Here is a 27467-nt window from a genome sequence, read left to right on the forward strand (position 1 = left end):
AGGTGGATGGCCCATGTGGCTGCTCAGAGAAGCGTGAGGCAGGTGGGCTGGCTTGGTCGCTGCTAGTAGCATCTGGAGAAGAGCAGGGAGTTCACTGTTGAAGGTGAACACATGGGTCTCAGGGAGGCTGGCACCCCCGTGCCATCATCACGGTCTCCCTGCAGAGGTGAAGCGTGCACACGGCACGCCGCCGCCCGTGTCGCCCAAGCCGCCGCCGCCGCCCACGGCACCCAAGCCGCCCAAGGCCACGGCTGGACTGCCGTCGGGCAGCGCCGGACCGTCGCCTGCGCCCTCGCCCGCGCGCCAGCCGCCCGCCGCCCTCGCCAAGCCGGCCGGCACGCCGCCTGCGCCCGGCGCCAGTCCTGCCGCGCCCCCGTCCCCGGGTGCGCCCCCGCCGCACGTGCCCGCCAAGCCCCCGCGCGCGGCCGCTGTGGTCCCCTCGGGGCCGCACCCCGCGTCCGACAGCGCCTCGCCTGGGGACAGCGCCAGGCAGAGGCTGGAGGAGACGAGCGCGAGCCTGGCTGCGGCGCTGCAGGCGGTGGAGGAAAAGATCCGGCAGGAGGACGGGCAGGGTCTGGGGTAGGTGGGAGCCAGATGAGGGCGGGGCCTGGGCGGGAGGGGCGTGGCCTGGCCCTGGAGTGTGGGTCCAGGAGCCGGGCCTGGGGTGGGATCTGCGTTCCCTCCTCAGCCGCCTTACATGTCCTCCCCGCCCCAGCCCCTCCACGGCTGCGAAGAGCGCCGGAAGCATCCTGGACGACATCGGCAGCATGTTTGACGATCTGGCCGACCAGCTGGACGCCATGCTGGAGTGAGGAGGCCGCCCTTGTCGGGCCAACAGTGCCCCTGGCTCGGCTGCACACTGACCCTTACCTCAGACGGGCGGGCGCCTCCGAGCCGAGGGGCTGGAGCCGGGCTGGACGTGTGTGCTGCCCAGCTCTTGCACAAGCACAACTCCCGCCCCTGGCCCAGACCGGACGCCAGTCTGGAGGACTGCCTGGCTGGGGGCTCCAAGGGCTCTGGGCAGCCGCGCTGCCCCATGGGTGCCCGTCCCTGCCTGCTGTTCCCCGTGCAATAACTGCTAGGCCCCCTCTGCCTCACTGGTCGGCCCTGCACGTGGAGGGCGGCCCCTCCCCTGCCCGGCCAGGCAGGCTGGGGCAGGGGTGTGGGGAAGGGTGGTAGCCCCTGAGGGCCCTAAGGCCCCCTCCCCAATCTGTGGCAGAGCACAGGCCTATGCCCAGCACAGAACTGCCCATTGGGGAACCTCTGCTAGCCGCTCCTCCAGAGCAGCACAAGGGACAGAGGGCCAAGACTGGCCCACCCCATTGCACCCCAGAATATAAGCTATCAAGAGTATTAATTTATTGGGAATGAGCTAAGGCAGATTTCCCTAGAGAACAAAAAGGTATAACTTTAACAAATATATATTTAAAGAAAGAAATATTATTGAATCTATAGAAAACCATTTACCAACTGAAAAGACAGTGGAGTCCAGCTGGAGTCAAAAGCTGTCAGAGGCCCAGGCCATCTGTCTGTCTTTCCCTCTCTCTGTCCAGGAGTGGTCCATGCCCCTAGCCACAAGCACACACAGGAGACTTGGTCCTGGATGGGGGCCTCTCCTCTGCTCTTCTAATGTCTCTGCGTCTGAAGAACTTGAAGGATGTGCCTTGCTCACTGACAGGCTGTGCCCTCCATGTCCCTGAGACCTCGGGGAAGGCTATGTCTTGGGGGTGCTGGGGAAGAGGGTGTGCCATGTGTTCATTGTGGTGAACATGGGCATGCAGCTGAGTGACAGCAGTGAGTGCATGCCAGGCTTGCAGGCGGATGTGCAGGGTGCCTGACCCTCCTCCCCAGGGCCCAGGGCCCACCCTGTGCAGGCAGTCAGCCCCCTTGAGTTCCTACGGATGCTTTTGCTCATGGTCCAAGGCTGTGTTGTGTAGTTCTTCTTGCCCTCTTTTCCTCCCTCCAAAAAAATACTGACTGGTCTCTATTGTGTTTGCTGATCCACAAGTGTTGGGCACAACTTTGACATTTCTTTAAAAAAAAAAAAAAAAAAGAAAAATTAAAAAAAAAAAAAGCCAAAACCAGCAATTGTGGTATGGGCTAGTGAGGGGAGGCTGACCAAGGCTGTCTGGGAATGGGGCCCTTCTACTGTCACACCTGGCACTTCCCTGTGGATGGGCTGCTGGCCTCTCCTTGGTGGGGAGCCCAGGCTGGGGCCCTGGCAGTGGGGAGGGGGGGTCTGGGCAGGGAGCAGCTGTCAATAAACAGCAGAAAACTGAGCTGGCTGGCTCACTCTTTTGGGGACATATGTTGGGTAAAGGAAGGCTGACATTGGAGGCCAGGAGCCAAGGAAGGGAGGTTCCCCTCCCCAACGTCCCTGTGCATGAGTGTCATCAGGGCCACACAGTCCCCTGGCCCCACAACCCATCTCACTCACGACCACAGTCTGTACAGCTTTTATTTCAATCTGAAAGTAATAAAATCTATATACAGTCTAAAACCAGTAGAAAAGGTGAGTAAAAAGGCCCGCAGTCCATCCATTTGGAGTGGGAGTGAAGGGTGGATTGGAGAGTGTCGTACCTGGCACCCACAGGGGGGCCCGGGCATTTTTCCCTGGCTAGAAGGAGGCCTGCAGGGAATAAGGCAGGGAGGGCACTGCCCTGCTGCCTGAGTCCATCCCTACAAGGCAGGGAGAAACCCTGAGGCCACTCTGTATGGCCAACCGGGCTCAGACAGGTCCAGGGGGAGCCAAGGCTTGGCTTGGATTCTATTAGCATGTCCACACCTGTAAAGAAAAAGCTCCGTTTCAGGTGTGCCTGCCCAGGGCTCACTGCCCTCCATTTCCACTTGCTTAGGCCCACCCGCTCCTCTGCCTGCTCAGGCCATAGGCACTGACCTTCACAGTGCTGTCCACAGCCCCTGAGAAGAGCCGACCCCGGGACACAGCCAGTGCGGTCACACTGCCCTGGTGGCGCAGTAGGGTCTGCGTGCAGATCATGTTGTCCATGCTCCAGACCTGGTGGCACAGGAATGTGAGGGCCCACTTGGGCTGGCTACCCACCCCAACCTCCTCCACACCACCTCCACCTCTACCCCCGGCTCCTGCTTGGCGGCCCTTACCCTGAGGGACCGGTCATAGGATGCACTGAAGACTTTGGTCTGGTCAGGTGTTGAGATGACCGCCAGGGCATACACAGTGCCCACGTGGCCCGTGAGAGTCCGCACCTGCTCCTTGGATTCGATATCCCACACCTGGGAGGGAGCAGCACAGGTGGGTCAGGGACAGAGATCCAGGTGGGAGGGGGGGGGGGTAGGGCAGGGCAGGGCCGGACTCAGGTGCCCAGTCCTTACGTGGATGAGGTTCTCGTAGGTGCCACAGACAATGTGGTGATTTGTCACAGCAATCGAGTAGACACTGCCGCCAGACGTCTGCAGGACGTGGATGCAGTCGAGGGTCCGGATGTCCCAGATCTGTAAGCAAGTGTGGCTTCTTGATCCCAGGCCAGGTGCCTCACACCTAGGGCCTCTGGGGATGAGCAGGAAGCACCCTGACCCCCACCCAGGGTATGCATGATGGCAGGGGCAGGGGAGAGGAGGGAGCCCTTGGGGCCAGCCTGGGAAGTCCAGCCACCAGGAAGGTGGCCTGGTGCACCTTGATTGTCTGGTAGGAGCCACTGTAAAGGTAACTCTGGGCTGCCACCAGGGCCCGCACCCAGTGGTTGAGGCCTGTGAGCTCCTTCTTCAACTTCAGCTCGGTGCCCACGATGTCCCAGACCTGTGGGGACGGCTGTGAGGAGGCTGGGCAGGCACGCTGTGCCCCACGCATACACACGTGCGCACACACACACACACACACACACACACCTGGTCTGTACCTTGATGGCCTTCAGGGAGCCGCTGAAGAGCATGTTGTGGGAGGACACCAGGGTGCACACAGGGTTGTCATGGGCCCGGATGGTGTTCACCTTCTGCAGGTTCTGAATGTCCCACACCTAAGGCAGGTGAAGGTGAGCCGCAGGGTCCCAGTGGCTAGAGATGAGCCCCCTCCACCCCCTCACCTCTTCCCCACTCACTATGATGGTGCAGTCTGCAGAGCCACTGTAGAGTTTGCACCTGAAGAGGCAAAACCAACCCATGAGCCTGGAGGAGGCCACCAGCTTCGCCCACACTGTCCAGGTGGCCTCTGGGACCAACAGCTCGGCCTGCTGCCAGGATTGCTACCATTTCCTGGAACCATACCCTCAGTCGACATAGGAACCCTGGGCATGGTGGCTTGGCCCCTGATGCCTGCCGTGACACATCTGATGGCTAGGCTGGGAGGGCAGCTCCCTCAGCATTCACTCCAGGCAGCTGTTGCGGCCAATGGGAGAGCTCTGCTCTCTCCCTGAACAATCATGCCCCACACAGCCTCCTAGCATGTGCGATAGGGCCACTCTAAGATAAGGAGATAGCGGATGCAGCTGCTCCATGTCCCTAAGCCCAGAGCTGTGCCCAGGGCTCTGGCTATGCTGGTGACAGGTGAGTGTTCACCTCCATGTGGCCTCTAAGAGCCCATCTCAGGCCTCTAGGGGCCTGACACATGGCAGCCAGGCTCTGCTGGAGCCAACTGTGCCAAGTTTTATGAACACACAACTCCAGAGACACAAAAGTTACACAAGGGCACATACACTGCCACCCTGGCACCTGGCATGGTTCAGTCAACGGTGCTCCACAGGTATGGCAGACACACACTAAACAGACTCTGGCCCACAGCTCATAGCCTACAGGGGATGTTGGCAGGTGCATCTGTGCCTGGACTCACCCCTGGATGCAGAGAGCCAACACAATGCCATCGTGGCCTTCCAGGGTCTTCTGGCACTTGTAGGTGGTACATGTGTCCCACACCTGCAGAGACCAAGGCCAAGGCCACACCCCATCAGGGTTGGCCCAGTGCTAGGCAGCAATCCATCCAGGGAAGAAGGTCCAGCTTGGCAAGAGGTGGCAAAGGTTGGCAGTGGGGCCCATGAGGCAGGGCCCTGCCTACCTTGATGGTCTTGTCCGAGGAGCCACTAAAAAGGAGGTCACCCATGGAATAGACACAGAGACACCAGACGGGACCCTGGTGGCCCACGAAGGTCCCTTTGCACTTGAAGATCTGCTGCGGGTCATAGGCTGCAGGTGGGAGAGGTCAGTGAGGGACCAGTGGGGTTCTAGGGACAGGGTGGCAGGGGCTGCAATGGGCCATACTCACATCCTAGGATGCCCATGTTCAGCCGCGCGTTGATGTGGGACAGCTCGTCCTGCAAGACCAAGGGCAGAGCACAAGACAGATGGGTGGGGCTGCCATGGCCTCCAGCAGAGCCATGGAATCCCCAGCCTAGTGGGGACAGAAGCCAGTGGGGAAGGTCTGCCTGCTGTCTCACCACCCTCGACTTCAGCCCTGCCCACTCACGTTCAGCATGGATGCATCCCTCCGGAACTCCATGAGGTCCTCACTGAGCTTGCTCTGGTTCTCATCCAGGACATCTAAGCAACAGGAGGAAAGGTGGTGTTACCGGGGTCTGGGTCAGCCTTTGTGTCCCGTGCCCTCTAGGCTGTATCTCACCAAATTTGAGCTCAAGGCTCTTCTCCAGCTGGTCGATCTTTTCTGACAGCTTGCCCAACATGGAGCGCAGGAAGGCGATCTCCTGGTCCTTCTGGGCCAGTGCCACGTGCATCTCATGGAAGCGGTCATCGGTCTGCTGTAGAAATTCCTTCAGGCCTTCGAAGCGGCAGCTCTCCAGGTGTGTCTCATACGTGTCCTGGTTCCCGATGAATGTACACCTGGGGGGGGACAGGCCAGCTGCCCACCTACCTGTATGATGAGACCTGCATCCAGCCCTCAACCCAGAGAAACCCTCAAGAGCCCCCCATGGTGGTAGGCACCACTCTACATCTGGTTGCCTGTCTGGCCCTTGCCACTTTATTGTGAAGTTTTGTCATCCCATACAGACTTGTCAAGGGCCCTCCCTCCCTCCTAAGAATAAAACGTGCACCACCACCCCTCTCCCAACTTCATTCAAGTGCTTGAGCCCAACACCTGGGTCAGTGGCCAGCATCCTACGCACATCCTCCCTCACTGAGCCCCACAAGCTATGCAGTGACTTCTCCGTACACCCACTGGGCTTCGGCCTGGGCATGGGACCTTGGCTATGACGACTGGTGGTGTAGCTCCTGGCTCAGGTCCACCTCCCCAGGCCAGGCACATCAGCAATCCGGGGCGCAGTGAGGGAGGCGACCAGAGCCCCACCCGCCCTGCCCACTCACCTGTACTTGGAGTGGGGACACTTCATGTGCTCATACTCCCTAAGGTGGCCCGGAGCCCCGCCCACCCGCCCCGCCCACTCACCCGTACTTGGAGTGGGGACACTTGATGTGCTCACACTCCTTGAGGTGGGCCTCCAGGTTCATCTTCAGCAGCGGCGGGCAGCTGGGGTTGTTGGGACAGTGCACGGGCCTGTAGTCACAGCTGCTCTCGTGGTCCCTAGGCCCAGGGAGGACACAGGGGCTGAGCCAGGGGCCCTACAATGGAGCCCCAGGGAACTGGGGACCAGGGGGCACTTACTTCCGGGCACTGAGCTTGATGGTGAAGGGGCACCCTCGGGGGTCCACTTCAAAGACACTGGGCTTCCCCGCCCCTGCAGCCCGACAACCGTGCCTGCAGTGGATGAAGAGCTCCCCAATCTGCTCGGCCACCGCAATGTTGTTCACCACAACCGTCAGCTTGGCATTGTCCACGGGACACTTCTCTGGGGGAAGGGGACATGCTGATGCCACGCCTGCCCACCACCCCTTCCCCTGGCAGCTCTGCCCAGCATGCAGGGTAAGTGGGTGGCTAGTGATAGCTGGCCCAGAAAGTCTTGGCCAAGCTATGGGGGCAGGGGATCAGGGGCGAAGTGCAGCCAGCTCGCTGTAGAGAGGACGGTAGAGGGAGTGATGTGGAGGGGGTAGTGGAGGGGGTAGTGGAGGGGATACTCCCGGGAGGCCTGTCCCATGTCTGCCCAGAGAGAGCTGAGTCTAGAGAAACCAGGAGTTCTAGTCGCATGGCTTCCCTGGGCCCAATGCCCACAGCACTACCCCAATGCCAAGAGATGGAGGGCATCCCGGGACAAGGGATGTGGTGTGCGAGACAAGGGAGAAGGCAGCAGTGTCCACTGGGCAGCCAGGGTCAGGAAGGCCCGCCCTGTCTTCCCTACTGGGGACAAAGGTGCTGGGTCTGAACAAGAGGTCGCTGTACCTGACTTCAAGGCACATCTTCTGCAGAACGTGTGCTGTGGAGACAGAGGTGAAAGTGAGGCGCGGTCCGTGTCCCTCACCTGAGTTCAAGGTCAGTGGTAGTCCAGGGCCCATCCTGCACCCGGCCATATGCAGAGTGTACCGAATGGGCAGCCATACCAGGTATGTGATCAAAACTAAGGCTCACAGTGGGGCTGGAAGCCCACCAGCCCGGGGAGGGTGGCGGTGGCCATGCATAGGGGCAGCCTCACCCCACAGGTGGTGATCACGGGGTCCTTGAACACACTGCAGCACAGCTGGCAGCACAGCTTCACCGAGGGCTGCTCTGCAAACACCAGCGGCTCCTGTAGCACGCAGGGGAACAGGGCATAGTGGGGGTGCCCAGAGTGGACACAGGCAGCCTGCAGAAGCCTCCCTCAAGTCACACAGCACCAGGCTGCCCCCTCTACCCTGTCCAGGCCCAGAATGCCACAGGGCTGAGGAGCACAAGGGGTGAGGCTCCTAGAGTCACGCCCAGTGTTCACCTGCCCCCTTCCCAGGATGAAGACTAGAAAGAACACCCCTTCCCTGCTATCCTTGGGATGGGAATGTGGATGCTATGTCCGGAGGACCCAGCCTGGCCACTTGAGCCTGAAGATACCACATTCAGCCTTTTACAGTAAGCAAGGCTAGCCTGGCCTAGAGGGAGGGGGGTTCCCATGCCACCACAACCCAGGGGCAGGCCTGGGAGCCCCTGCACATTGAGCCCCCCACACCTACCGGCTCCTCCTCCTCCTCAGGCAGTGAGAATGTGGAGCGCAGGGACATGCTGGACTCGGAGTGGAGGGAGCGGACAGAGATGGCCGAGTCGGAGCGGCGTGGAGTGCTGATGGGGGGCTGCAGAGAGAGAGGAGGCTGAGAGCTCTGGAGGGGAAGGGCCGCGGAGTCCCTGGGTCTAGGTAGCACCTCTGTGGCCCACAGGGGCTGTGGGTTCAGGGGGAGGGGAGCACAGCCCCCAGTCCCCCTGCCCACCCAGGCAGGCCTGGACCTGGTGCTGGGCTGCCCCGCTCTCTGCCAACTTTCTTTGTGTAAATGGAGAGACTTCCTGCTATTCAATTCTATGACCGGGCTCAGGCCGCTTCCTGCTTCCCCTGAGGGAATGTGGGCCGTGAGGGGGTGCCTCCACCAGCCAATCCTAGGGCAGCCAGGGCTCCCCCCACCCCCAACTGCTGGACGCAAAGGAATCAAGCCGAGCCTCACAACCCTGGCTGAGCATTCTAAGAGCCAGAGGGAGAACCGCAGAGCCTTTTCTACCTGAGCCCCCCCACAGAAGGGCTGGGGGACCCTAGGAGAAGGGGGATAACTACAAGTCCTTCCTCCCTTTCTGGCCCAGAAACCTCCAGAGTAACTGGGTCTTTGCTCTGCACAAGTCCCCTCTCCAGGTTGACAAAACCTGCACGGCCGTCTTTCATGAGCCCTAACCCTTTCTGAACCCACCACCCTTGGTCCAGCGGCCTCTGCCCAGCAGAGGAGCCATCTTGTTCCCAGACTGCCCCAGGGCTAGGGAGGCTTCTCAGGAGCAGTCGGCGGAGACCCATGTGTGCCTCCCTCGCCAGGACAGTGCCCACCCCGCCTCCACCCCATGTCCCAAGTGGCCTCAGTGTGTGGAGATGCCACGTGAGGAGCAGGGGAAAGTCAGAGGAAGTGAGTCAAACATCCCTGTAGGCAGTGATGGCAACCCGGGGCAAGCACCACCAGGCAGGAGGCAGTGCATAGCTCCCCACTCCTGCCGCCTCCCCACCCCCCCACCAGCACGGGATACTGAGGTCAGCCAGCAGCCTGGGGCAGGCCGAAGCCTGGCTGGCATGGAATGGCCATGGTGACCCTTAGCCATGGGGCTTGGGCACAGGCAGCCAGTCTGTCTGCCTGGAGCATCCCTCCCTTGCACAGCCGGAGGTGTAGCGGCTCGGCCCCGCTCCAGACTCCACACAGGCCCCCATGCCTCCACTGATCCCACCGCTCACATCCTCCCAACTTCCCTCGCACACTGTGTGTCCTCCTCTGAGGCAGGACTCCTCACCTGTTTCCTGCCTCTAACCAGCCTAAGAAAGCTTCCAAAACACGAATTTCAGTCAGGCTCCAGTGGCTCACGCCTGCAATCGTAGCTACTCAGGAGGAGATCTGAGGATCATGGCTTAAAGCCAGCCTGGTCAGAAAAGTCTGTGAGACTCTTGTCTCGAGTTAACCACTAAAAGCTGAATGTACAGCACTAGCCGTGAGCACAAAAACTCAGGGACAGGGCTCAGGCCCCGAGTTCAAGCCCTAGTACTGGCACCAAACAAACAAACATGGATTTTATTTGGTGTAAAACAAAAAATCTTCTCTGGCTTCTACCTCACTTAAGAGGGAGCCAAATGTGCCTTGTCCCAGCCTTTGTGCCCACACCCTCCAGTCTAGCCCCACACCAGCTGCTTTCTGCTGCCACTACCTCCCCAAAGGCCTTCTTAGTTTAGTGGACCCGCCACATGTGCCCAGACCTCAGGATGTCCAGGCACACTGTCCACTCTGCCTCAACGTAGCCTTGTCACCACCTCCTGAGACCTGGTCTCCAGGACAGAGGGCATGGGGGGAGGCTGGGCTCACTCCGCTCCTGCAGAGCAGACCTACCATGCTGTCCTCCTCGTCCCGTGGGGAGAAAGCAAGGGTGCTGGAGGATGAGGGTGTCCGGCGGTGCTGTTTGTAGGTACTGGCCCCATCGGCTGCGGGGAGAGAGGCCCAGGTGCCATGAGCAATGGAACATTGTAGGCAGGCCGATGACCAGACAGGGCAGATGCTGGCCTGGCTGGTGGGGCCTACGTGGAACATGGGGTCCTGTTTCTTAGCTCTCAGCCCTTCACAGGGCCAAGAGCACACAGACACGGGCTGAGGGTTGCTGGGGTGGCCTTCCAATGTCAAACTGTGCCACAAGTGTAGCATCAGGCATGGCCTGCATCTGCAGAGGACTCCTGGTTCTGCCAGAAGTCTTTCAGAGCCTCTGTCAGCTCCCACCCTGATCCTGGCTAGGGGCACTCCAGGCTAGCTGCTGCACAGCCAACCTCAAATGATTATACCTCAGCTCACCTGTCAGGAACTGGGGATCTGCTGATCTGCAAGGTAACTGCTACGAGAGAGACTTCTCTGATAGCCTTGGTTCCCAGAAGAGAAAATTGAGGGTCTTCACCTGGCCCATGGTCGGATTAGGACTGAGTTCTGGAGGTCTGGGCCTTCCTGTATACCTCTCTGGCTGAGCCAGACCAGGAACCAGGCTTAGCCTTGGTGGTCCCCACCAGGAAAGAGGCTGAGGTACCACCTTCTTCCTGCCACATGGCACCCCACGTGGTCTTGGACTGGGCCTGAGAAGGCGGCATCCACATGGGGGACAGGAAGCTCATTCTCTTGGCTGGACTCCCTGAAGTGGCTGCCACCAGGTCCAGATGCCCCAAACAGCCCTTGGTTTTAGATAAGGTTTTCTCTGCCTGACTCTGTGACCAGGACTCAGTTTCCCTATTTGTAATGAGAGGCAACTGTTCCTGCCTCCCTGACTGGCTCTGGTCACTCCCCTTGCCGCTGCCACCAAGTGCTCTCAGCTGAGAGGGGCAGCAATCATGGGGGAGGGGGACGGAGGCAAGGGGTCTGTCTCGGAAGGAATGATTTCGTTAGGAGTAGAACTCAGGATGATATTGACTTTATTTTTTTCCCCATAGAAACAAGCCCCATGTGAAAAGGGAAAGGAGAAGAGAGAGAGAGAGAGAGAGAGAGAGAGAGAGAGAGAGAGAGAGAGAGAGAGAGAGAGCTCTTTTGGAGCCCTGAGGGGTCACCCAGCAGCAAAAGGCACCGGTGAGCAGGCGTCCCCGGCAGCCATGATTCCCTTGCCCAGGTTTAGCCAGAGGAAGGCAATTAAAAAACTAATTAGTGGCTGGCATGTTCCTGCAGGGCAGAGTGCCAGAAAGGCAGAATGCACTCTGCCCCACAGCCCAGGGCCTGACAGGAGGGCTACTCACCCCCTCCCCAGCCTTCAGGATGCCGCTCCTTTTGCCATTCTCTACGACCTCCGGGACCTGTGCTGGGGCTGAGGACACTGGTCCACACTTGAGAAGGGCTCCCATGATACTCACGACCTCTTAGAGTCTAGCTAGAGTCTGGGGCTGGGGACAAACCATGGGTCACTGGGGGCACTTCCCAGTGGCACTGGGGAAGCCAGCACGGCCCTCCCTGGAGCGATGGGCAAGGTTTCAAGGTGAATAAGACTGTGCCAGGGCTGAGACATGGCAGGGAACAGAGGCAGGGGCCACATGAACAGCGCCCATCTCACCAGAAGGCACTCTGGGATGTGGGCAGGGGTCTAGGTTCTTCCCACTTGCAGGCTCACCTTTAGTGATGGTGGTGACAGCTGAAAAAGTGGGACCGAAGGTCGTTTCCATTTTGGTCTACGAGAGAATGAAAGAGACCTGGCCTTGTCTCTGGAGAGAATGTGGACATGCGCAGTGGCCACCACTGACAGCCCAGAAGTGTGTGCATATGCATCTGGCTGGAGGGCCCCCTAGGGAGGGAGGGGCTGCCAGCAGCTCAGCAGCATGCTGGGTGCCTACAGTGCGGGCATGCCAAGTGGAAAGACCCCCACCCACCCCCACTCCAAATGCTTCCTTACCCTGCTGCTGAGGTCTGGCGAGGGAAGGCTGGTGGCACCCCCAGAGAAGCAACTGGAGTAGGTGCTCTCGCCCAAGCTCATGCTCTAGAGAGGCATCCCGGATCCTTGGCAGCATCTCCTGTGGGAGAAACACCAATGAGGGCTCAGGACACAGATCTGGGTTCCTGGCTGCCAGCCAGGCTGCCCACCGCAGGACTGTAGCACCCCGTCTCTTCTAGCACAGACTGGGCAGGTCCGCAGCAAGCATGGACCTCCTCCTCTCCCTCAGGTGCACACTGGCCCCAAGTGCAGGCATGTGGTCTCCCCGGCAAGGACAGTGGGTCCTCCTCAAGATCCTGCCCAGCTCTGCCCTGAGCAAGGGAGGCCCCCACCAGTGCTGGCTGCCCCTTTGAGTCCTGAGTCACACACAGCCTGTCACTTCCAGGGCGGCCTCTTTGTGAGCTGAATGTCTCCAAGGCCAAGGCTAGGTGGAAATGTCCATCAGCCCACAGGGCAAAGCCCAGAGCATAGCACACATCCCAGGACCCAGCCACCTGGGCACCAGCAGGAGGTGTCAGAATCAGCCAGCCTCAATCTGCAAGTCAGAGGGGACAAGGCCATACCCCAGAGAGAACTCAGGGTGAAGAAACTGGATGTTGACCTCTCCTGAGTTCTAATCACATGAAGATCACAGGAGAAAGCCACAGGAAAGAGGAGCCCCAAATGTGCCACTCAAAGGCTGAGGTGACAGGAAGAAGACATGAGGGGAGCACACAAGAGCCAACAGTGCCCCTCCTTCCCAGAGGCAGGGGCCGGGTGACCTGCAGGGAAAGGAGAGGAAAGCACCTGCACCCACTCTGAAGATGCAGCCAGATGCCCAGAAGGGGTGTGGCACAGCCAGCAGTGCCCCCCCCCACAGGGCCTCCCACACTTGTGACCCCATGGTCTAGGAGCTGAGGGTGCACCGTGCCCCCAATGGTGGTCCTGATCAGAGCAGAAGCTTGAGATCCCCTGGGGAGGAAGATTACAGTCTCAAGGCCCCACTACGCACCCCTTCACCCCAGAGGGCCACTGAAGCGGCTCGGAGGTGTGTGTGTGTGTGTGTGTGACAGATGAAGACCCTTTCCAGTGGCCAGGGGCTCAGCCGAGGGCCTGTGCTAAGACCCTGTGGGGCAGAAGAGGGACAGAACAGGAGCAAGCTGGAGAGGGCTCTAAGCCCCAGTCACACACACAGAAGGTGGAAATTGACAGTTTCTGCCTCGGTCCCTGGGCAATACAGATGGGGTGGCCAGCTCTGTGGCACCTTTTCCATTAGGCCCTCCTGGAGCTGTCCAACCTTAGGGGTCTACAGGGAGGGGCCGACCCTTAGCCTGTCTGCCACCCCTGCAACTCCTTGTCCTTTCCTCCCAGTGCCGCCTCATGGCCTACTCAGTCCTCCACCTCAATCTGGAATATGGCTCTTGGCCCTGGGTTGATACTGCCAGTCACCTGGTCCCTTCTGCTCTTAGCATCTTCAGGTCCAGGGAGGTGGGACATCTCAAGAGGCTAGCCAAGGCTTCCCCGCTGCCCACAGAAAGTACTTCTCTGCCCCCAGCCCTCCAGATCACGACTTGCCACCTTGCTTGGGGTGAGGACACCCCTGCCATGGGGAAGCCTGGACAGCCTGGCCCATCAGGACATGCCCCATCAACATGAAAGCTTAGCCCTTCTGAGAAACCTGTGAAGAGCTCAGGGACGGTGGCAGGAGACACTGACCCGGATTCCACAAACCCATCTGCTTCTTTACTGCTGGCTTCAAGAGCAACAAGGTCAGCTGCAAGCTTCAGTCCTGGGCCCCGTAGCCCCTAGAATGGCAGGCAGCCTGTCTGCATGGGGGCCTGCAGGCACTAGCTGCTCTAGTCCAGAGCAGAGCGCAGCGCCTGGCTTCTCCCTCATTGAGGTAAACAGAAAGGCATGCAAGGCAACATGCAAATCAGCTGGAAAGTCCCAGGGAAGGCCACAGGGGGAGGCAGGGGACAGGAAGACTTGGGGGAGACATGAACAGGACTGGCCTGAGAGCCAGAGGAACAGAGGAGGGAGGTGGACCACAGGACTCCCATTCCCCAGTTCACAGGGGTTCAGCCCCCAACCATGAATTCAGGGGTAGGTGGGTCCCAGGCTGCAGTCCAAAGCTCCCATCTGCATGCCCCGCCTCTAAGGCTGTGATCCATCCTGGAATTGAACAAGACTAAGCCCTGAGAGCTGAGTTTTGCAATAATAGTCTTCTGTGGTATTCTGGGAATGGCCCTAGGCAGCAAGGAGACCACCCAGCAGGCCACACCCCTGGGAAGCAACCATCAAGATCTCAGCACCCCACTGCACAGGCCATCTGGGCCCAGTGGCTCCAGGATACAAGCCCTGGCCCCCAGAGGGGGAGCAAAACCTTCCTCCACCCCACACTCTGCAAGGCTCACTGGAGGGCAGGAAGCTGTTAACCAGAGTACAGATCCTCTGGTGGTTCTCCGTGGCCCTGGAAACCAGGCTTCCAGGGTCCTCCAGTGCCCAGGCTGTGGCTGTTGGGGGTGGGTGGGAGGGGCAGCCCTCCATAGGGTTGGGATCCTGTCTCCAAGCTGGAAATAGCTGTGAGAAGTGGGCTGAGAAAGAGCTGTCCCCAGCAGCCATCATACCCCTCTTTCTAAGTTCAAGGATCACCTGCCAATCTGTCTTTTCTCCACCCTGCTGAAAGCAGAGAATTCTATTCTTTCCATCCCCCCACCCCCCACGGCCCCCAGCACTAGGGACCTCACACATGTACTCTATCACTGAACCACATTCCCAGCCCTTGGATTTTTTTTTTTTGCTTGAACTCAGGGCCTGAGCACTGTCCCTGGCTTCTTTTTGCTCAAGGCTAGCACTGCACTCTACCACTTGAGCCACAGTGCCACTTTCTACTTTTTCTGTTTATGTGGTGGTGAGGAATCAAACCTAAGGCTTCATGTATGCGAGGCAAGCACTCTATCACTAGGCCATATTCCCAGCCTCCAGCCCTTGGATTTTTGGTTTTACTTTTTTTAAAGACAAGGTGTAGGGGGGAGGGGGGAATGAGGGAGGAGGTACCAAACAGTACAAGAAATATATCCAGTGCCTAACGTATGAAACTGTAACCTCTGTACATTAGTTTGACAATAAAAAAAAAAGACAAGGTGTAGCCCAGGCCCATCCAGAACCACTCCTCCTGTACCTGAGTGCCCAGCCCAGGGTTCTATCTGTTCAAGAGAAAAGGTTCTGAAGGAAATGGGGTGATCCAGTGACAGGCAAGTGTAAGGAGGTCACCTGGCTCCTGCTGGTTGGGTTGGGGAGCATACAGCAAGGTGGGGTCTTTTCTCTTCTCCTGGTCAGGCTCCTCACCCCCTCCATCTGGCCAGTAGTGCAGGAGATCCCTCCGCCCCAACCTCACCTCAGTCTAGAGTCAAGGCTCAAGGATCTTTGCTCACATCAACACAGGGCACGTCCCTGTCCAAAGGGGAGTGGGAGAAAGCTTTTCTCTGCCTGCACACAATGCTTCAGCCCTTCTGGAAAGCTTCTCTGAGCAACTTGCTCAGGAGGTCAAGGCTCACCCCAGAGCAAGCCCAGTAGAAAATGCAAGGCTTAAAGCCCACAGCACAAGACCCATGCAGGTGCCATGGGGATGGGGGGGTGGTGGACAGAAGCAACACAGGTCTCTATGGCTTTTCCCTTGGGACACACCAGCCAGGCCAGGGTCCCAGCTTCCTTGGGCCTGTGCCTGACAGCTGGTGGATGGGGTGGCACAGGTGACCCATGGGAACAGTCTGCAGACACAGCTCCCTGTCAGGACCCAGCCTGCCCTCCAGGCGCTCCCCACAGCCCCAGGCCAGGGCAGGGGTAAGTGTCTCCCTAGCAGTCTGCATTGAGGCCTCAAGGCGGCAGGTGCCACTTTGGGAGTCCTGGTGGGTTTGTGACCTCCCTGGTAAGAGCCCCAGTGGTCTAAGGCTCAAGAGGTCCTAGCCACCCCCCCCGCCCCCCGGGCTGTGGATAGCCAACTTGTTGGATGTCAGCCAGAGCTCCAACCAAGCCTCTTGGCATCACAGAAACAGAAACAGCTTACGGGACCTGCTGCCCACCCAGCCCCTGGCACAGCCTTTGCTGTGGCCACGCCACTCCACCCCAGCTGAGCCTAGTGTGGAATCCTACAGAAACAAGCCTGGTTGCCATAGCAAAGCCACATGCTCGTCTCGGTTGGTTCCCTGGTGTACCCTTAGCACATCCTTTCCATCTAAGAGAGCAGGGTGTGACGCTGGGGTCCCCAGCCTCCACAGGCCCAGGAAGGAAGCTTGTTTGGTCTTCCTAGCCCAGCTTCTACACTATCTCACACCCCTCTGCTGTTCACATCCACAGCCCCAACTTTACAAAGGCCCCTCCCAGGGCTGGCCCTCCTCATGCCCCACACCCAGTCTCCTGAACTTCCCTACCCCGGCCAAATCTCGCTGGCATCCATGGTTCACTCTGCTGGAGCCACTCTGCTGTGGCTGCCCAGACTGCAGGAATGGGCTTCCATGCCCCACCTGCCCCTGTGGCACACTGTCCTTCCTTCCCTAGATCTCTTTCTTGGCTAGCTGTGGTATGGGGACCAGTCCCAGGCTACAAGTCCAAGGGCTTCCCAGAGAAAGAGGCTGGCTAGATCCAGAGTGGACATAGCCTGGGAAGTTGTGGCATGTTTCCTCCTGCCTCAGTATCCAGCTGCAAGGGCACCAGGAAACACATGCTCAGCAGATTCAAACTCACGGGAACTGGTCCTGTGCCTTCACAGAAGAGCTAAGTGCCCAGCACTGTCCTGGGCACTAACACTTCTAGACCCTCCCACCCCCTTCTTGCCACTCATGGATGCTGGGGGAGGACAGGGGGTGAGAGATAACTCAAGCCAAACTGGGGATACAGAGGGCAGAGGCACCCCCCCCCCAGCACTGCTCTAGCCCATGCTACAACCCACCCCCCATGCTTTCCTCCCCTTAGTCTCCTTCTACCTGGGGACCCTCCTCCAGGTACTCCTGGGATTCTCACCCACACCACTGCTTTGCTTCTGAGCTGTGGCTTGCTCTCCAAGGGGTGCTCCTGAATGAGCTCATCAAAGGTCTTGTAATGACTTAAAGTGTAAGACATATTAAAGGCCAAAGGCCCCATATCCAAACAGATCTGTGTTCAAACCCCATTTAACAGATGTGTGATTGTGACTGGGAAAGTTGCTTGCTCTTGGGGGTTCTACATTTTTCACCATAAGATGGAAGGGAGGCTGGGCGCTGTCTCAAGCCTAGCTACTTGGGAAGAGAGATGGGAGATTAGCTAGACTGGGCAAAAAACAAAGTCCTTAAGATTCCATCTTGACCAATCACTGGGCATGATGATGCACACCTGCTATCCCAGTAACACAGGGAAGCACAAATAGGAGGACTGCAGTCCAGATTGGCTGAAGCATAAAGGGAGACCTTATCTTAAAAACAACACACACAGCAGGGCACTGGTGGCCCATGAAGGGAATTCTAGCTTCTCAGGAAGCTAAAAGCTGAGGATCATGGTTCAAAGCCAGCCTAGGCAGGAAAGTACACAAGACTCTTATCCAATTAATCCTCAGAAAACCAAGAGTGGCACTGTGGCTCAAAGTGGTAGAGCATTAGCCTTGAATGGAAAAAGCTCAGGGATGATGTCCAAGCCCTGAGTTCAAGCCCCACAACACAAAGTACAGTTGGTAGAGTGGCTCCAAACACGCGCGCGCGCGCGCGCACACACACACACACACACACACACACACACACACACAGATCAGAAATGGACCTATGCCCAGAAGGAGCCATGAGAGGTACCACATTAAGAATGAAGGATCTGGTTGGGTGCCTGTAATCCTAACAACTCAGGAAACTGAGACCTGAAGAACTCAGGTTTGAAGCCAACCCATACAGAAAAGTCCATGAGATTCCATTCCATTGCCAGTCAACCAGCAAAAAGTGAAGCTGGAGGTATGGCTCAAATGGTAGAATGCCAACCAGACCAAGTGAGTAAGCCAGCCAAATAAGCATGAGGCCTTGAGTTCAAGTCCTGGTACCAGGAAAAGAAAAGAAAAAAGGTAGGGTTCTGTCAAAACAGTTGGGCTAAGAAAGCTCAAGAGATTGACCTACAAACACTGCCAATAAAAGGTGAGGACAATGCTTACCCAAGCTCTATTCCTTCTGCTTCCTCCACTGCTGCCAACAAACATAGGAGCCCCCTGTGCCCTCCGGTCATTCCTGACTGAGCTGAGCCGAGGAAGACCCCAAATCACAGCTCAGGCCTTTCAGCTTCACCTTCTTCTCATTGCTTTGCCCAACCAGCTGGTCAAGGTTCACACATACAGAGTGCTAGCATGGGAACATACCCATAAGTCTGACCATGAAGGAGCTAGAAGCTCAGTGAGGGAGGGGAGGGCGAAACAGATGGAAACCCCACTCTTACTCAATCTGCCAAGTGAAGTTCTCACTTCTCTGTAGGAACTGAAGATCTGATTCTTTATTTTCTTTCCTTTTGGTGCCATTATTGGGACTTGAACTCAGGGCCTGAGTGCTGTCTCTTACTTAGCTTTTTCACTTAAGGCTGGTACTTATCATTTGAGCCACACCTCTACTTCCAGATTTTTGATGCTTAAGTGGAGATCAGAGTTTCACTGGCTTTCCTGCCCTGCCTGGCTTTAAACCTCAATCCTCAGGTCTTAGCCTCCTGAGCAGCTAGGGTTACAGGTATGAGCCACTGATTCCTGATCCTTTCCAGAAAAACCCTGTCACACAGCCTCAAAGAAATTTTCAAGGAACCTCTCTTTCGAGTTTGGGCAACACCCTTGGCTGCTCCTTTCTGGCCTGTTACTTCCTTAGCGAGGAACATGTCTACTGCCAGAAGAGATTCTGGCTTCTTGGAAAGACTGCAGTGAATACATACCTAGAGTTAAAAGTGGGGATTTATGACAGTGAGGCCTTGTCTGACACACAAACCTCAGGAAACAAGTCTGGGAAGGGAAAGGTCCAAAGAGAAGGAATGAGGAAGGAGACACACTGCTGTTGCATCAAGGCCAGAGGTGAACAGCCTTCTGGAGAAGGAGCCTGTGTGTGCACCATGAGGTGTGTGTGAGGTTGTAGGATGTAGGTGGGATAGCCAGGGCAGATGGAGCCTAAACAAAGTGGGTCAGCCTCAGTTCACTACCTTTGCTCGACTCAAAGACAACCAGCCTCAGAGAGTTGGACCCAAATGAGGACTTAAGAAGCAAAAGCCCAGATTCCTCATTCTCTTCTGCATCTTCGCAGAGACACAAAGTCCATCACCTCACCACACAACCCCAAGGCTCCTGGACTGGATTTAGACCTGATCCATCTCCTGTTCTTTAGATCCTCCACAGCCAGCTTGTAAGCATAATCAAATCCCTCCCTCCTCCCCAGCCTTGCCTCAACACTACTTGTTCATGCTCCCGGGAGGATTCCAAGCCCTTTCTCACTCGGGGTCTTTGTTAGTTTTGTCTTCCCGCAAGTACTGCCGACTGCTCCATCAGGTCTTTGGCTAACTGTAGGAACAACACACCAAACCATTCAGGAGCCATGAGGACTCACGTTCTCGACACCCTGTTTCTTTCCTACCTGTCACAACCCCTCAGGATTTTAATCGTATTATCAGTCGCTCCTTCCTTTCTCTAGGCCAAGGGTTCTAGAGGGTCGGTTGCCCTCCCGAGGACATTTACCCCTGCCTGAAGGCAGCCATATCGTCGCGACGTGGGGAGAGGGAGAGGGAGGGAGCCAGAGCTGCAGCGCAACACCCCAGAGGGCTCGGGACAGCTCGTGGCGGCACCGAACCCGGCCCGAGCTGTCACCGGCGCGGACACAGGAGCGCACGCGCCTAGGACCCCTGTTCTCCGCACTCTCCCCGGCGCCTACCACAGCGCCTGGCATCCAGGCGGTTCAGGAAATGCAGCAAGGAGTGAAGGAAAGGACGCGGCAGCGAAGGAAGGAAAAGAACAAACGAACGAGCTAGCGAGCGAACGGCGGACGCGGGGAGAGGCGGGGGGCCCGGCCAGGGTCGGTCCCGCCCCTCAGGCCAGACCCTCGCCCGATCGCCAAGCGCTCACCCCCGCCGCGCGGTCCCTAAGCGCGAAGCACGGACCGGGCGCGTCGCGCGGACACTTACCCGCCCGCGGCTGCCGGGGAGCGGCGGCGCCACCCCCTGACTTCATCGTACCCCCCTCGGTTGTCTGCCGGGAAAGGAACCGGACGTGCGAGCCGGAAGCGCTCGGCGCTAGGACTCCAGCTCTTCGGCCTGTCCCAGCAATCGAGCTGCGCACGGCGTCTTAGAAACTCCAACTTCCGGCGTCCCCGACGCCGTAGGGCGCGATCCGCGGGTCCAGAATCACGCTCTGTCTCAGATCCGCGTGTGATTGGAAAAGTGCACGGTCGCTCACAAGTGAAACTCAATGGGCTCTGCAAAGGGAGGACCTCCAGGCTCTGCCCGGAAGAACGTTCCATCCCCGCCCCCTCAAAGAAAAGCCTTGATTCAATTGGAGAAGAAGAATATCTCTCTGAGCGTATCAACGAAGAGGGAAGGCGGGCACTTCCTCCAAGACTGCCCAATCACGGGGGCGGAGAAAAGTCGTATAAGTGCTTGAATCCCGCGCCGAGTCGTTCTTTCTGAGTCGCGGGCGCCACCGGTGTCTTGTGTTCTCTGCTCTCTGGGAGCTACACCACGTTTCGGGAACTGAGCTTTTGAGGGACCGGCTTCGTCTGCAGACGGCCCTACTTCTGAGTCCGCCTTAGTCCTCAGCGTTTGGACGTTTCTTCCTGGCTCAGCAGGCTTGAACCTCCCCCGGGTAAGAAGCGGTCGGGCCTGTTATCCCTATGAAGCGCCAAGCCTGTGATGAACTGCTTAAAACTTCTGACACCTCGTATGAAAACTGCACGTGCAGTCTGATTATATTGCAGTACTGAGGCTTCTGTGCGGCCTTGCTGTGGGCGGGGAGCTGGTGTTGAAAGACCCCTACCCAGATCCCAGATTGATAAAAGTCGGTAAGGCCAGGCAGAAAGCAAAGGGCAAGAAAGCGTGAGTCAACACCAACACCTGGTCGGGGTTCTGGGAATTTAAGACCATAAAAATAGCCAGTTCCAGGAACCGAAACTAGGCGGTTTCAAGATTGTGCCAAACAGATAAGTTCAAAATAAGTTTTTCGAGAACCAAGGGTTGCAAAAACAGGAAAACGAAAAGTCATTCAGGCTCACCAACGTGGACCAATCAGAGTCATGTAACCCTGTTCCTTGCCTTATTTGGACTGACCAATCCCTATCCCTGTAACCTTGCTGTCAGCTTCTGTAAGCCCGCTTCCGCGATTTCCCCCCATAAAAACCCCTAGGCATCGAGCTCTGGGGCGCCACCTCCCTGCGAGGACTTGGACGCCCGGGTACCCGTAACTCGCAATAAACCTCTTGCTGTTGCAGCCCTCGTGTGTCTCGTTGATCTCTGGGGGTCTCCTCAGATAGAAAGACAGCCCACCGCTTGGGGGTCTTTCATCTGGGGGCTCGTCCGGGATCGGAGACCCCCACCCAGGGACCACCGACCCACCGACGGGAGGTAAGCTGGCCAGCGATCGCACTTGTCTGTGTCTTTGTTTTGGTGTTCTGCGCTTGCGTTTGCTTTGTTTTTGTACTAGTTAGCTAACTAGATTTGTATTGGGCGGCTCCGTGGAGGAGTTGACGAACTCATACTCCCGACCGCAGCCCTGGGAGACGTCCCAGTGGTCTTTGGAGGCCACCCTGGCCCATTTGTCCTCCGTAGCCTGGAAAAGAGTCAGTCCCTTTGGGGCTGCCCCGGTGACCGAGGGCTACGTGATTTGTGAAGGAGACGAGAGATCCGGACTCTCACGAACACAGTCTCCATTTGAACTTTTCCTTTCGGTTTTCAACCGAAGCCGCGCTGCGAAAATCTGTTTCACTTTTGTCTCCGTAGTTTTTGTGTTGTCTGTCCTAGGACTCTGTGTTTTTGAAATAATGGGTCAATCTGTTACCACCCCCTTAAGTTTGACTTTACAGCATTGGTCAGAGGTTCGGAAGATCGCCAGTAATCTGTCTCTCGAGGTCCACAAGCGACCTTGGATCACGTATTGCTCCTCAGAGTGGCCCACCTTTGACTTAAGTTGGCCCAGAGATGGGTCCTTTAATTCAATTCTTATTTTACAGGTCAAGGCACGGATCATGGTTCCCGGCCCACGCGGGCACCCAGACCAAGTTCCCTATATTCTTACTTGGGAAGCCTTAATGTCTGACCCCCCTCCATGGGTTAGGCCCTTTGTTTTATTTCCCCCAACACACCCTCTTACACCCTCCGCTCCCCCTTCCCATTCATCCCTTTTCCCCGCCGTCACCAAGTCTCCCTTAACCGCAGAAGACCCTAAGGCAAAAGCCCCCAAGGTCCTGCCCCCTGGGGACGACCTCCTCCTGGACCTGATGACTGAGGACTCTCGGTTACCTCAGCCCCCACCATACCCGGCGGAAACTGGCTCTAGGGAGGACGTGCAGCGGCCCGATCCTTCCCCTATTGCCACTAGAACTAGGGTAAGGAGGGACGGTAATTTACCCCCTGCGGATTCCACTACCCAGGCTTTTCCCTTAAGAGCAGGGGCTACCGGACAACTTCAGTATTGGCCTTTTTCCGCCTCAGACTTGTATAACTGGAAGAACAACAATCCTCCTTTCTCAAAAGACCCCGCCATGCTAACTGCCTTAATTGAGTCCATACTTGTTACCCATCAGCCTACCTGGGATGATTGTCAGCAACTGCTACAGGTTCTCCTGACTACTGAAGAGAGGCAGAGAGTCCTCCTGGAAGCTCGGAAAAATGTTCGCGGGGCAGATGGGCGGCCGACACAGCTGCCAAATGAGATTAATGCTGCTTTTCCCTTAGAGAGACCAGACTGGGATTTCACCACTGTGGAAGGTAGGAACCACCTAATCCTTTATCGCCAGTTGCTTATGGCGGGTCTCCATGGGGCAGCTAGGCGCCCCACAAATTTGGCTCAGGTAAAACAGGTTATTCAGAAATCTGAGGAAACTCCTTCTGCCTTCTTAGAGAGACTAAAGGAGGCTTATCGAATATACACTCCCTATGATCCTGAGGACCCAGGACAGGCAACTAACGTTTCCATGTCTTTCATTTGGCAATCTGCTCCGGATATTAGAAAGAAATTAGAAAGACTGGAAAACTTAAGGGAAAGTTCTCTACAGGATCTACTCAAGGAGGCGGAAAAGATATTTAATAAAAGAGAGACAGTGGAGGAGAGAGATGAGAGGCTAAAAAGAGAGGCAGAGGAACGTGATCGAAGAAAGAGTAGGGACCTTAGTAAACTCATGGCCACCTTAGTGACAGGAAAGAGACAGGATAGACAGGAGGGAGAACGAAGGGGAACCCCCCGAGTGGAAAAAGACCAATGTGCCTATTGCAAAGAAAGAGGGCACTGGGCAAAAGACTGCCCGAAGAACCCCCGGGGTCCTCGGCCTCGACCTAAAACATCTCTCTTGACCCTGGACGATTAGGGAAGTCGGGGTCAGGAGCCCCCCCCCTGAACCCAGGATAACTCTAGATGTAGGGGGGCAACCGGTCACCTTCCTAGTTGATACAGGAGCCCAACATTCCGTCCTGAACCGTGACCCAGGACCTCTCAGCGACAAGTCGGCATGGGTCCAGGGAGCCACCGGAGGACGGCGATATCGATGGACTACTGATCGAAGAGTCCACTTGGCTACCGGTAAGGTGACTCATTCTTTTCTTCATGTTCCGGACTGTCCATACCCCCTATTGGGAAGAGATTTGCTCCAGAAATTGAGAGCCCAAATCCATTTTGAGGAGTCTGGGGTGCGTGTAGTTGGCCCCAAAGATCAACCTCTGCAGGTGTTAACTTTGAGTCTGGAAGAAGAATACAGACTGTATGAAAATAATAAAAGAAAAGAACTCCCCCTTAATCTAGAATGGCTAAATGATTTCCCTCAAGCATGGGCAGAAACAGGAGGCATGGGATTGGCCAGACGACAAGCTCCACTGGTTATAGCTTTAAGAGCAAATACTACACCTGTCTCGATTAAACAATACCCAATGTCACAGGAAGCAAGAATAGGAATTAAACCTCACATAAAAAGGCTTCTGGACCAGGGGATTTTAAAACCTTGCCAGTCCCCATGGAACACCCCCCTGCTCCCCGTCAAAAAGCCTGGGACAGGAGACTATAGACCGGTCCAAGACTTACGAGAAGTTAACAAGCGGGTAGAAGATATACATCCCACGGTGCCCAACCCGTACAACCTGTTAAGCGGACTGTCACCAGCCTATTGTTGGTATACAGTTTTGGACTTGAAGGATGCCTTCTTTTGCCTAAGGCTCCACCCAGACAGCCAGCCTATTTTTGCCTTCGAATGGAAAGATCCTGAATTGGGAATTTCAGGGCAATTGACCTGGACTAGACTCCCCCAGGGGTTTAAAAATAGCCCTACCCTGTTTGATGAGGCCCTACATCGAGACCTGGCAGATTTTCGGGTCCAGCATCCCGCCTTGATGCTACTCCAGTATGTCGATGATTTGTTACTAGCCGCGACATCTGAACGGGAATGTAGGGAAGGAACCAGAGACTTACTACATGCCCTCGGGACCCTAGGGTATCGAGCCTCCGCTAAAAAGGCCCAGATTTGCCAACAACAGGTGACATACCTGGGCTATTTAATTAAAAAGGGAGAAAGGTGGCTGACGGATGCAAGAAAAGAGACAGTCATGAACATACCCGAGCCCCAAAACTCCCGGCAGCTAAGGGAATTTTTGGGAACCGCCGGGTTTTGCAGGCTGTGGATACCAGGCTTTGCCGAAATGGCCAGCCCCCTGTACCCCCTCACCAAACAGGGTACCATGTTTGCCTGGGGAGAAGAACAACAGAAGGCCTTCCAGAACATTAAAAAGGCTCTCCTAACAGCCCCAGCCCTAGGACTCCCAGACTTGACTAAGCCCTTCGATTTGTATGTAGCAGAGAGCAAAGGACATGCGAAGGGAGTATTAACTCAAAAATTGGGGCCTTGGAGGCGGCCGGTGGCCTACCTCTCCAAGAAATTGGACCCAGTGGCCTCAGGATGGCCACCCTGTCTCAGGATGGTGGCTGCCATTGCCGTCCTGGTTAAGGACGCCAGCAAGTTGACTTTCGGGCAATCCCTGACCATTCTGGCCCCGCACGCAGTGGAGGCACTAATTAGGCAGCCGCCAGATCGCTGGCTGTCCAATGCCCGAATGACTCATTATCAAACTATGCTCCTGGACACAGATCGGGTCCGGTTTGGGCCCGTCATGACCATCAATCCCGCCACGCTACTTCCCTCGGCGGATGAGGAAGCAGTTCCCCATGATTGCCTTGAGATTTTAGCAGAAGTGCACGGGACCCGCTCCGACCTGACTGACCAACCGCTCCAGGGCGCTGACTTTACTTGGTATACTGATGGGAGCAGCCTGGTGCTGAATGGGGAACGGAAGGCGGGAGCAGCCGTAACCACCGAGACTGAGGTAATCTGGGCAGAGACCCTTCCGCCAGGGACCTCAGCACAAAGGGCAGAGCTGATTGCCCTCACCCAGGCACTCAAAATGGCAAGCGGGAAAAGACTCAATGTATATACAGATAGCCGGTATGCCTTTGCCACTGCCCACATTCACGGGGAAATATATAGTCGACGAGGGCTTTTGACTTCTGAAGGAAAGGAAGTTAAGAACAAAAGAGAAATTTTGGCCCTGTTGCACGCATTATTCTTACCCCGTAAGCTCAGCATCATGCACTGCCCGGGACACCAAAAGGGAGACAGTCCTATTGCCCGGGGCAACAGGATGGCTGACGAGACAGCTCGAAGGGCAGCTGTGATCTCGGTCCCTCCATACCCCGTCTCCAACAAAGAGGCGCGGGCGCAGTGGCTCGAATGGCAGAGTGCTAGCATTGAACCCGAAGGCCAGACAAAGCCTATAGCAATGTGCCTTCAGTCTAATGCAGGTCAGAAAGGAGCAGACTTAGGACCATTTGTATACCCTAAAAAAGATGAAGAGCTCCTAACAAACCTAGGGGCCCGAAAAGACGACAAAAGAAAAATATGGATCCTTGACAATAAGACTGTATTGCCCAGGAATTTCGCCCAGCAAGTGATCGAACAAGTACACCAGCTAACACACTTAAGCCCCAGAAAGATAAAAGCCCTCCTTGATCGAGACGAAAGATTTGTTTATTTTTTGGGCAAGGAAGACATCTTGCAAAGAATATATGACAGGTGCCGTGCATGTGCCATGGTAAATGCTGGGAAGACAAAATCGGGATTAGGAAATGTCCGAATGAGAGGGCATCGCCCTGGAGTCCATTGGGAAGTTGACTTTACTGAAATCAAACCTGGGCTTTACGGATATCAGTATTTGCTGGTGTTTGTCGGTACTTTTTCCGGTTGGGTGGAAGCCTTCCCCACAAAGCAAGAAACTGCCAAAGTAGTCAGCAAGAAACTACTGGAAGAAATTTTTCCCAGGTATGGCATGCCTAAATTTCTGGGGTCGGACAATGGGCCAGCCTTCGTCTCCCAGGTAAACCAGCAGGTGGCCATGTTACTGGGGATTAATTGGAAGTTACATTGTTCATACAGACCCCAAAGTTCAGGGCAGGTAGAGAGAATGAATAGAACCATTAAGGAGACTTTAACTAAATTAACGCTTGCAGCTGGCTCAAAGGACTGGGTACTCCTACTCCCTCTTGCCCTTTACCGGGCTCGAAATACCCCTGGACCCCACGGACTTACCCCCTTTGAAATTCTCTACGGGGCACCCCCTCCCTGTGTTAGTTTCTATAGTTCTGATGTCTCCACTTTTGCTAACAGCCAAAATCTTCAAGCCCACTTGCAGGCCTTACAGACCGTCCAGAGAGAGGTCTGGGAGCCACTCGCTGCCGCCTATAAGGAACAGCTGGAGAGACCTGTGGTGCCACATCAGTTCCAGATCGGAGACTCGGTGTGGGTCCGGCGACATCAGACCAAGAACTTGGAACCTCGCTGGAAAGGCCCCTATACCGTACTCTTGACCACTCCAACCGCCTTAAAGGTAGACGGCATAGCTGCTTGGATTCACGCGTCTCACGTCAAACCTGCTTCTGCTGAAGAAACGATCCCGGAATGGCGAGTCCAACGCACTCAAAACCCACTAAAGATAAGACTAATCAAGGGGGGGCCTTCCTCATAGTTCTTTTTGGAATCATCCCTTTAGGAGGGGCAAGCCCCTACCAAGTCCTTAATATAACTTGGACTTTAATTAATCTTGACTCAGGAAAGGAGTATGCTCTGGCTCAAGGAAAACATGCCCTAAATACCTGGTTTCCCCGGTTAACCTTTGACATGTGTGAGGTAGCAGGAGAGGAATGGAAAAGGAAATGGCTGCCCCAATGCGGAGGAGATGTTTGGTATACATGCCCCGAGGAAGGGCGGGGAGAGGAATGTGGAGGGGCAGGGGATTTCTTCTGCGCCTCCTGGGACTGTGT

At 56.4% G+C, this 27467-nt stretch overlaps 3 protein-coding genes and 1 non-coding gene across 13 annotated transcripts in view; 3 read left to right on the forward strand and 1 right to left on the reverse strand.

The window, feature by feature from the left end:
- The window catches only part of Caskin1 (CASK interacting protein 1), a 16362-nt gene extending 13892 nt beyond the window's left edge, over positions 1-2470 (forward strand). For 3 of the 4 annotated variants that reach the window (XM_048331915.1, XM_048331918.1, XM_048331917.1), the window contains 2 exons: positions 165-579; positions 716-2469. In XM_048331915.1, the coding sequence (XP_048187872.1) occupies positions 165-579; positions 716-812 (512 nt within the window). In that variant the 3' untranslated portion in view covers positions 813-2469. Of the gene's footprint in view, positions 1-164; positions 580-715 lie in introns of all 4 variants that reach the window. The other variant, XM_048331916.1, reaches the window with a different exon arrangement.
- Positions 2441-20189, reverse strand: Traf7 (TNF receptor associated factor 7). Of its 7 annotated transcripts, none has more exons than XM_048331919.1 (21): positions 20090-20189; positions 11921-12038; positions 11642-11699; positions 9901-9992; positions 8014-8130; positions 7506-7598; positions 7256-7289; positions 6584-6767; positions 6368-6502; positions 5585-5802; positions 5432-5505; positions 5231-5279; positions 5024-5151; positions 4802-4884; positions 4074-4113; positions 3876-3992; positions 3653-3775; positions 3352-3471; positions 3121-3252; positions 2897-3016; positions 2441-2785 (listed from the first exon to the last, which is right to left on the reverse strand). In XM_048331919.1, the coding sequence occupies exons 2-21, from the start codon at positions 11999-12001 to the stop codon at positions 2771-2773; spliced, it is 2013 nt and encodes a 670-aa protein (XP_048187876.1). In that variant the 5' UTR covers positions 12002-12038; positions 20090-20189; the 3' UTR covers positions 2441-2770. The 7 variants fall into 7 exon arrangements, with proteins under 7 accessions (XP_048187876.1, XP_048187880.1, XP_048187877.1 ...); XM_048331923.1 differs by having other exon boundaries at positions 11642-11700; positions 11925-12035; positions 20090-20177; XM_048331920.1 differs by having other exon boundaries at positions 11921-12035; positions 20090-20177.
- A 570-nt stretch (positions 20190-20759) lies between these two features.
- Positions 20760-27090, forward strand: LOC125341099. The gene is made up of 3 exons (XM_048333120.1): positions 20760-22882; positions 23556-26993; positions 27035-27090. Exons 1-3 carry the CDS (start codon positions 21937-21939, stop codon positions 27088-27090), a joined length of 4440 nt encoding a protein of 1479 aa, XP_048189077.1. The 5' UTR covers positions 20760-21936.
- LOC125341260 lies at positions 20805-20888 on the forward strand. Its single transcript, XR_007208940.1, has one exon. It is a non-coding gene; the product is annotated as a small nucleolar RNA SNORD60 (small nucleolar RNA).
- Positions 27091-27467: the final 377 nt, after the last annotated feature.

This window comes from Perognathus longimembris, chromosome 23 (assembly GCF_023159225.1).
Source record: "Perognathus longimembris pacificus isolate PPM17 chromosome 23, ASM2315922v1, whole genome shotgun sequence".
Classification (NCBI taxonomy): Eukaryota; Metazoa; Chordata; class Mammalia; order Rodentia; family Heteromyidae; genus Perognathus; species Perognathus longimembris.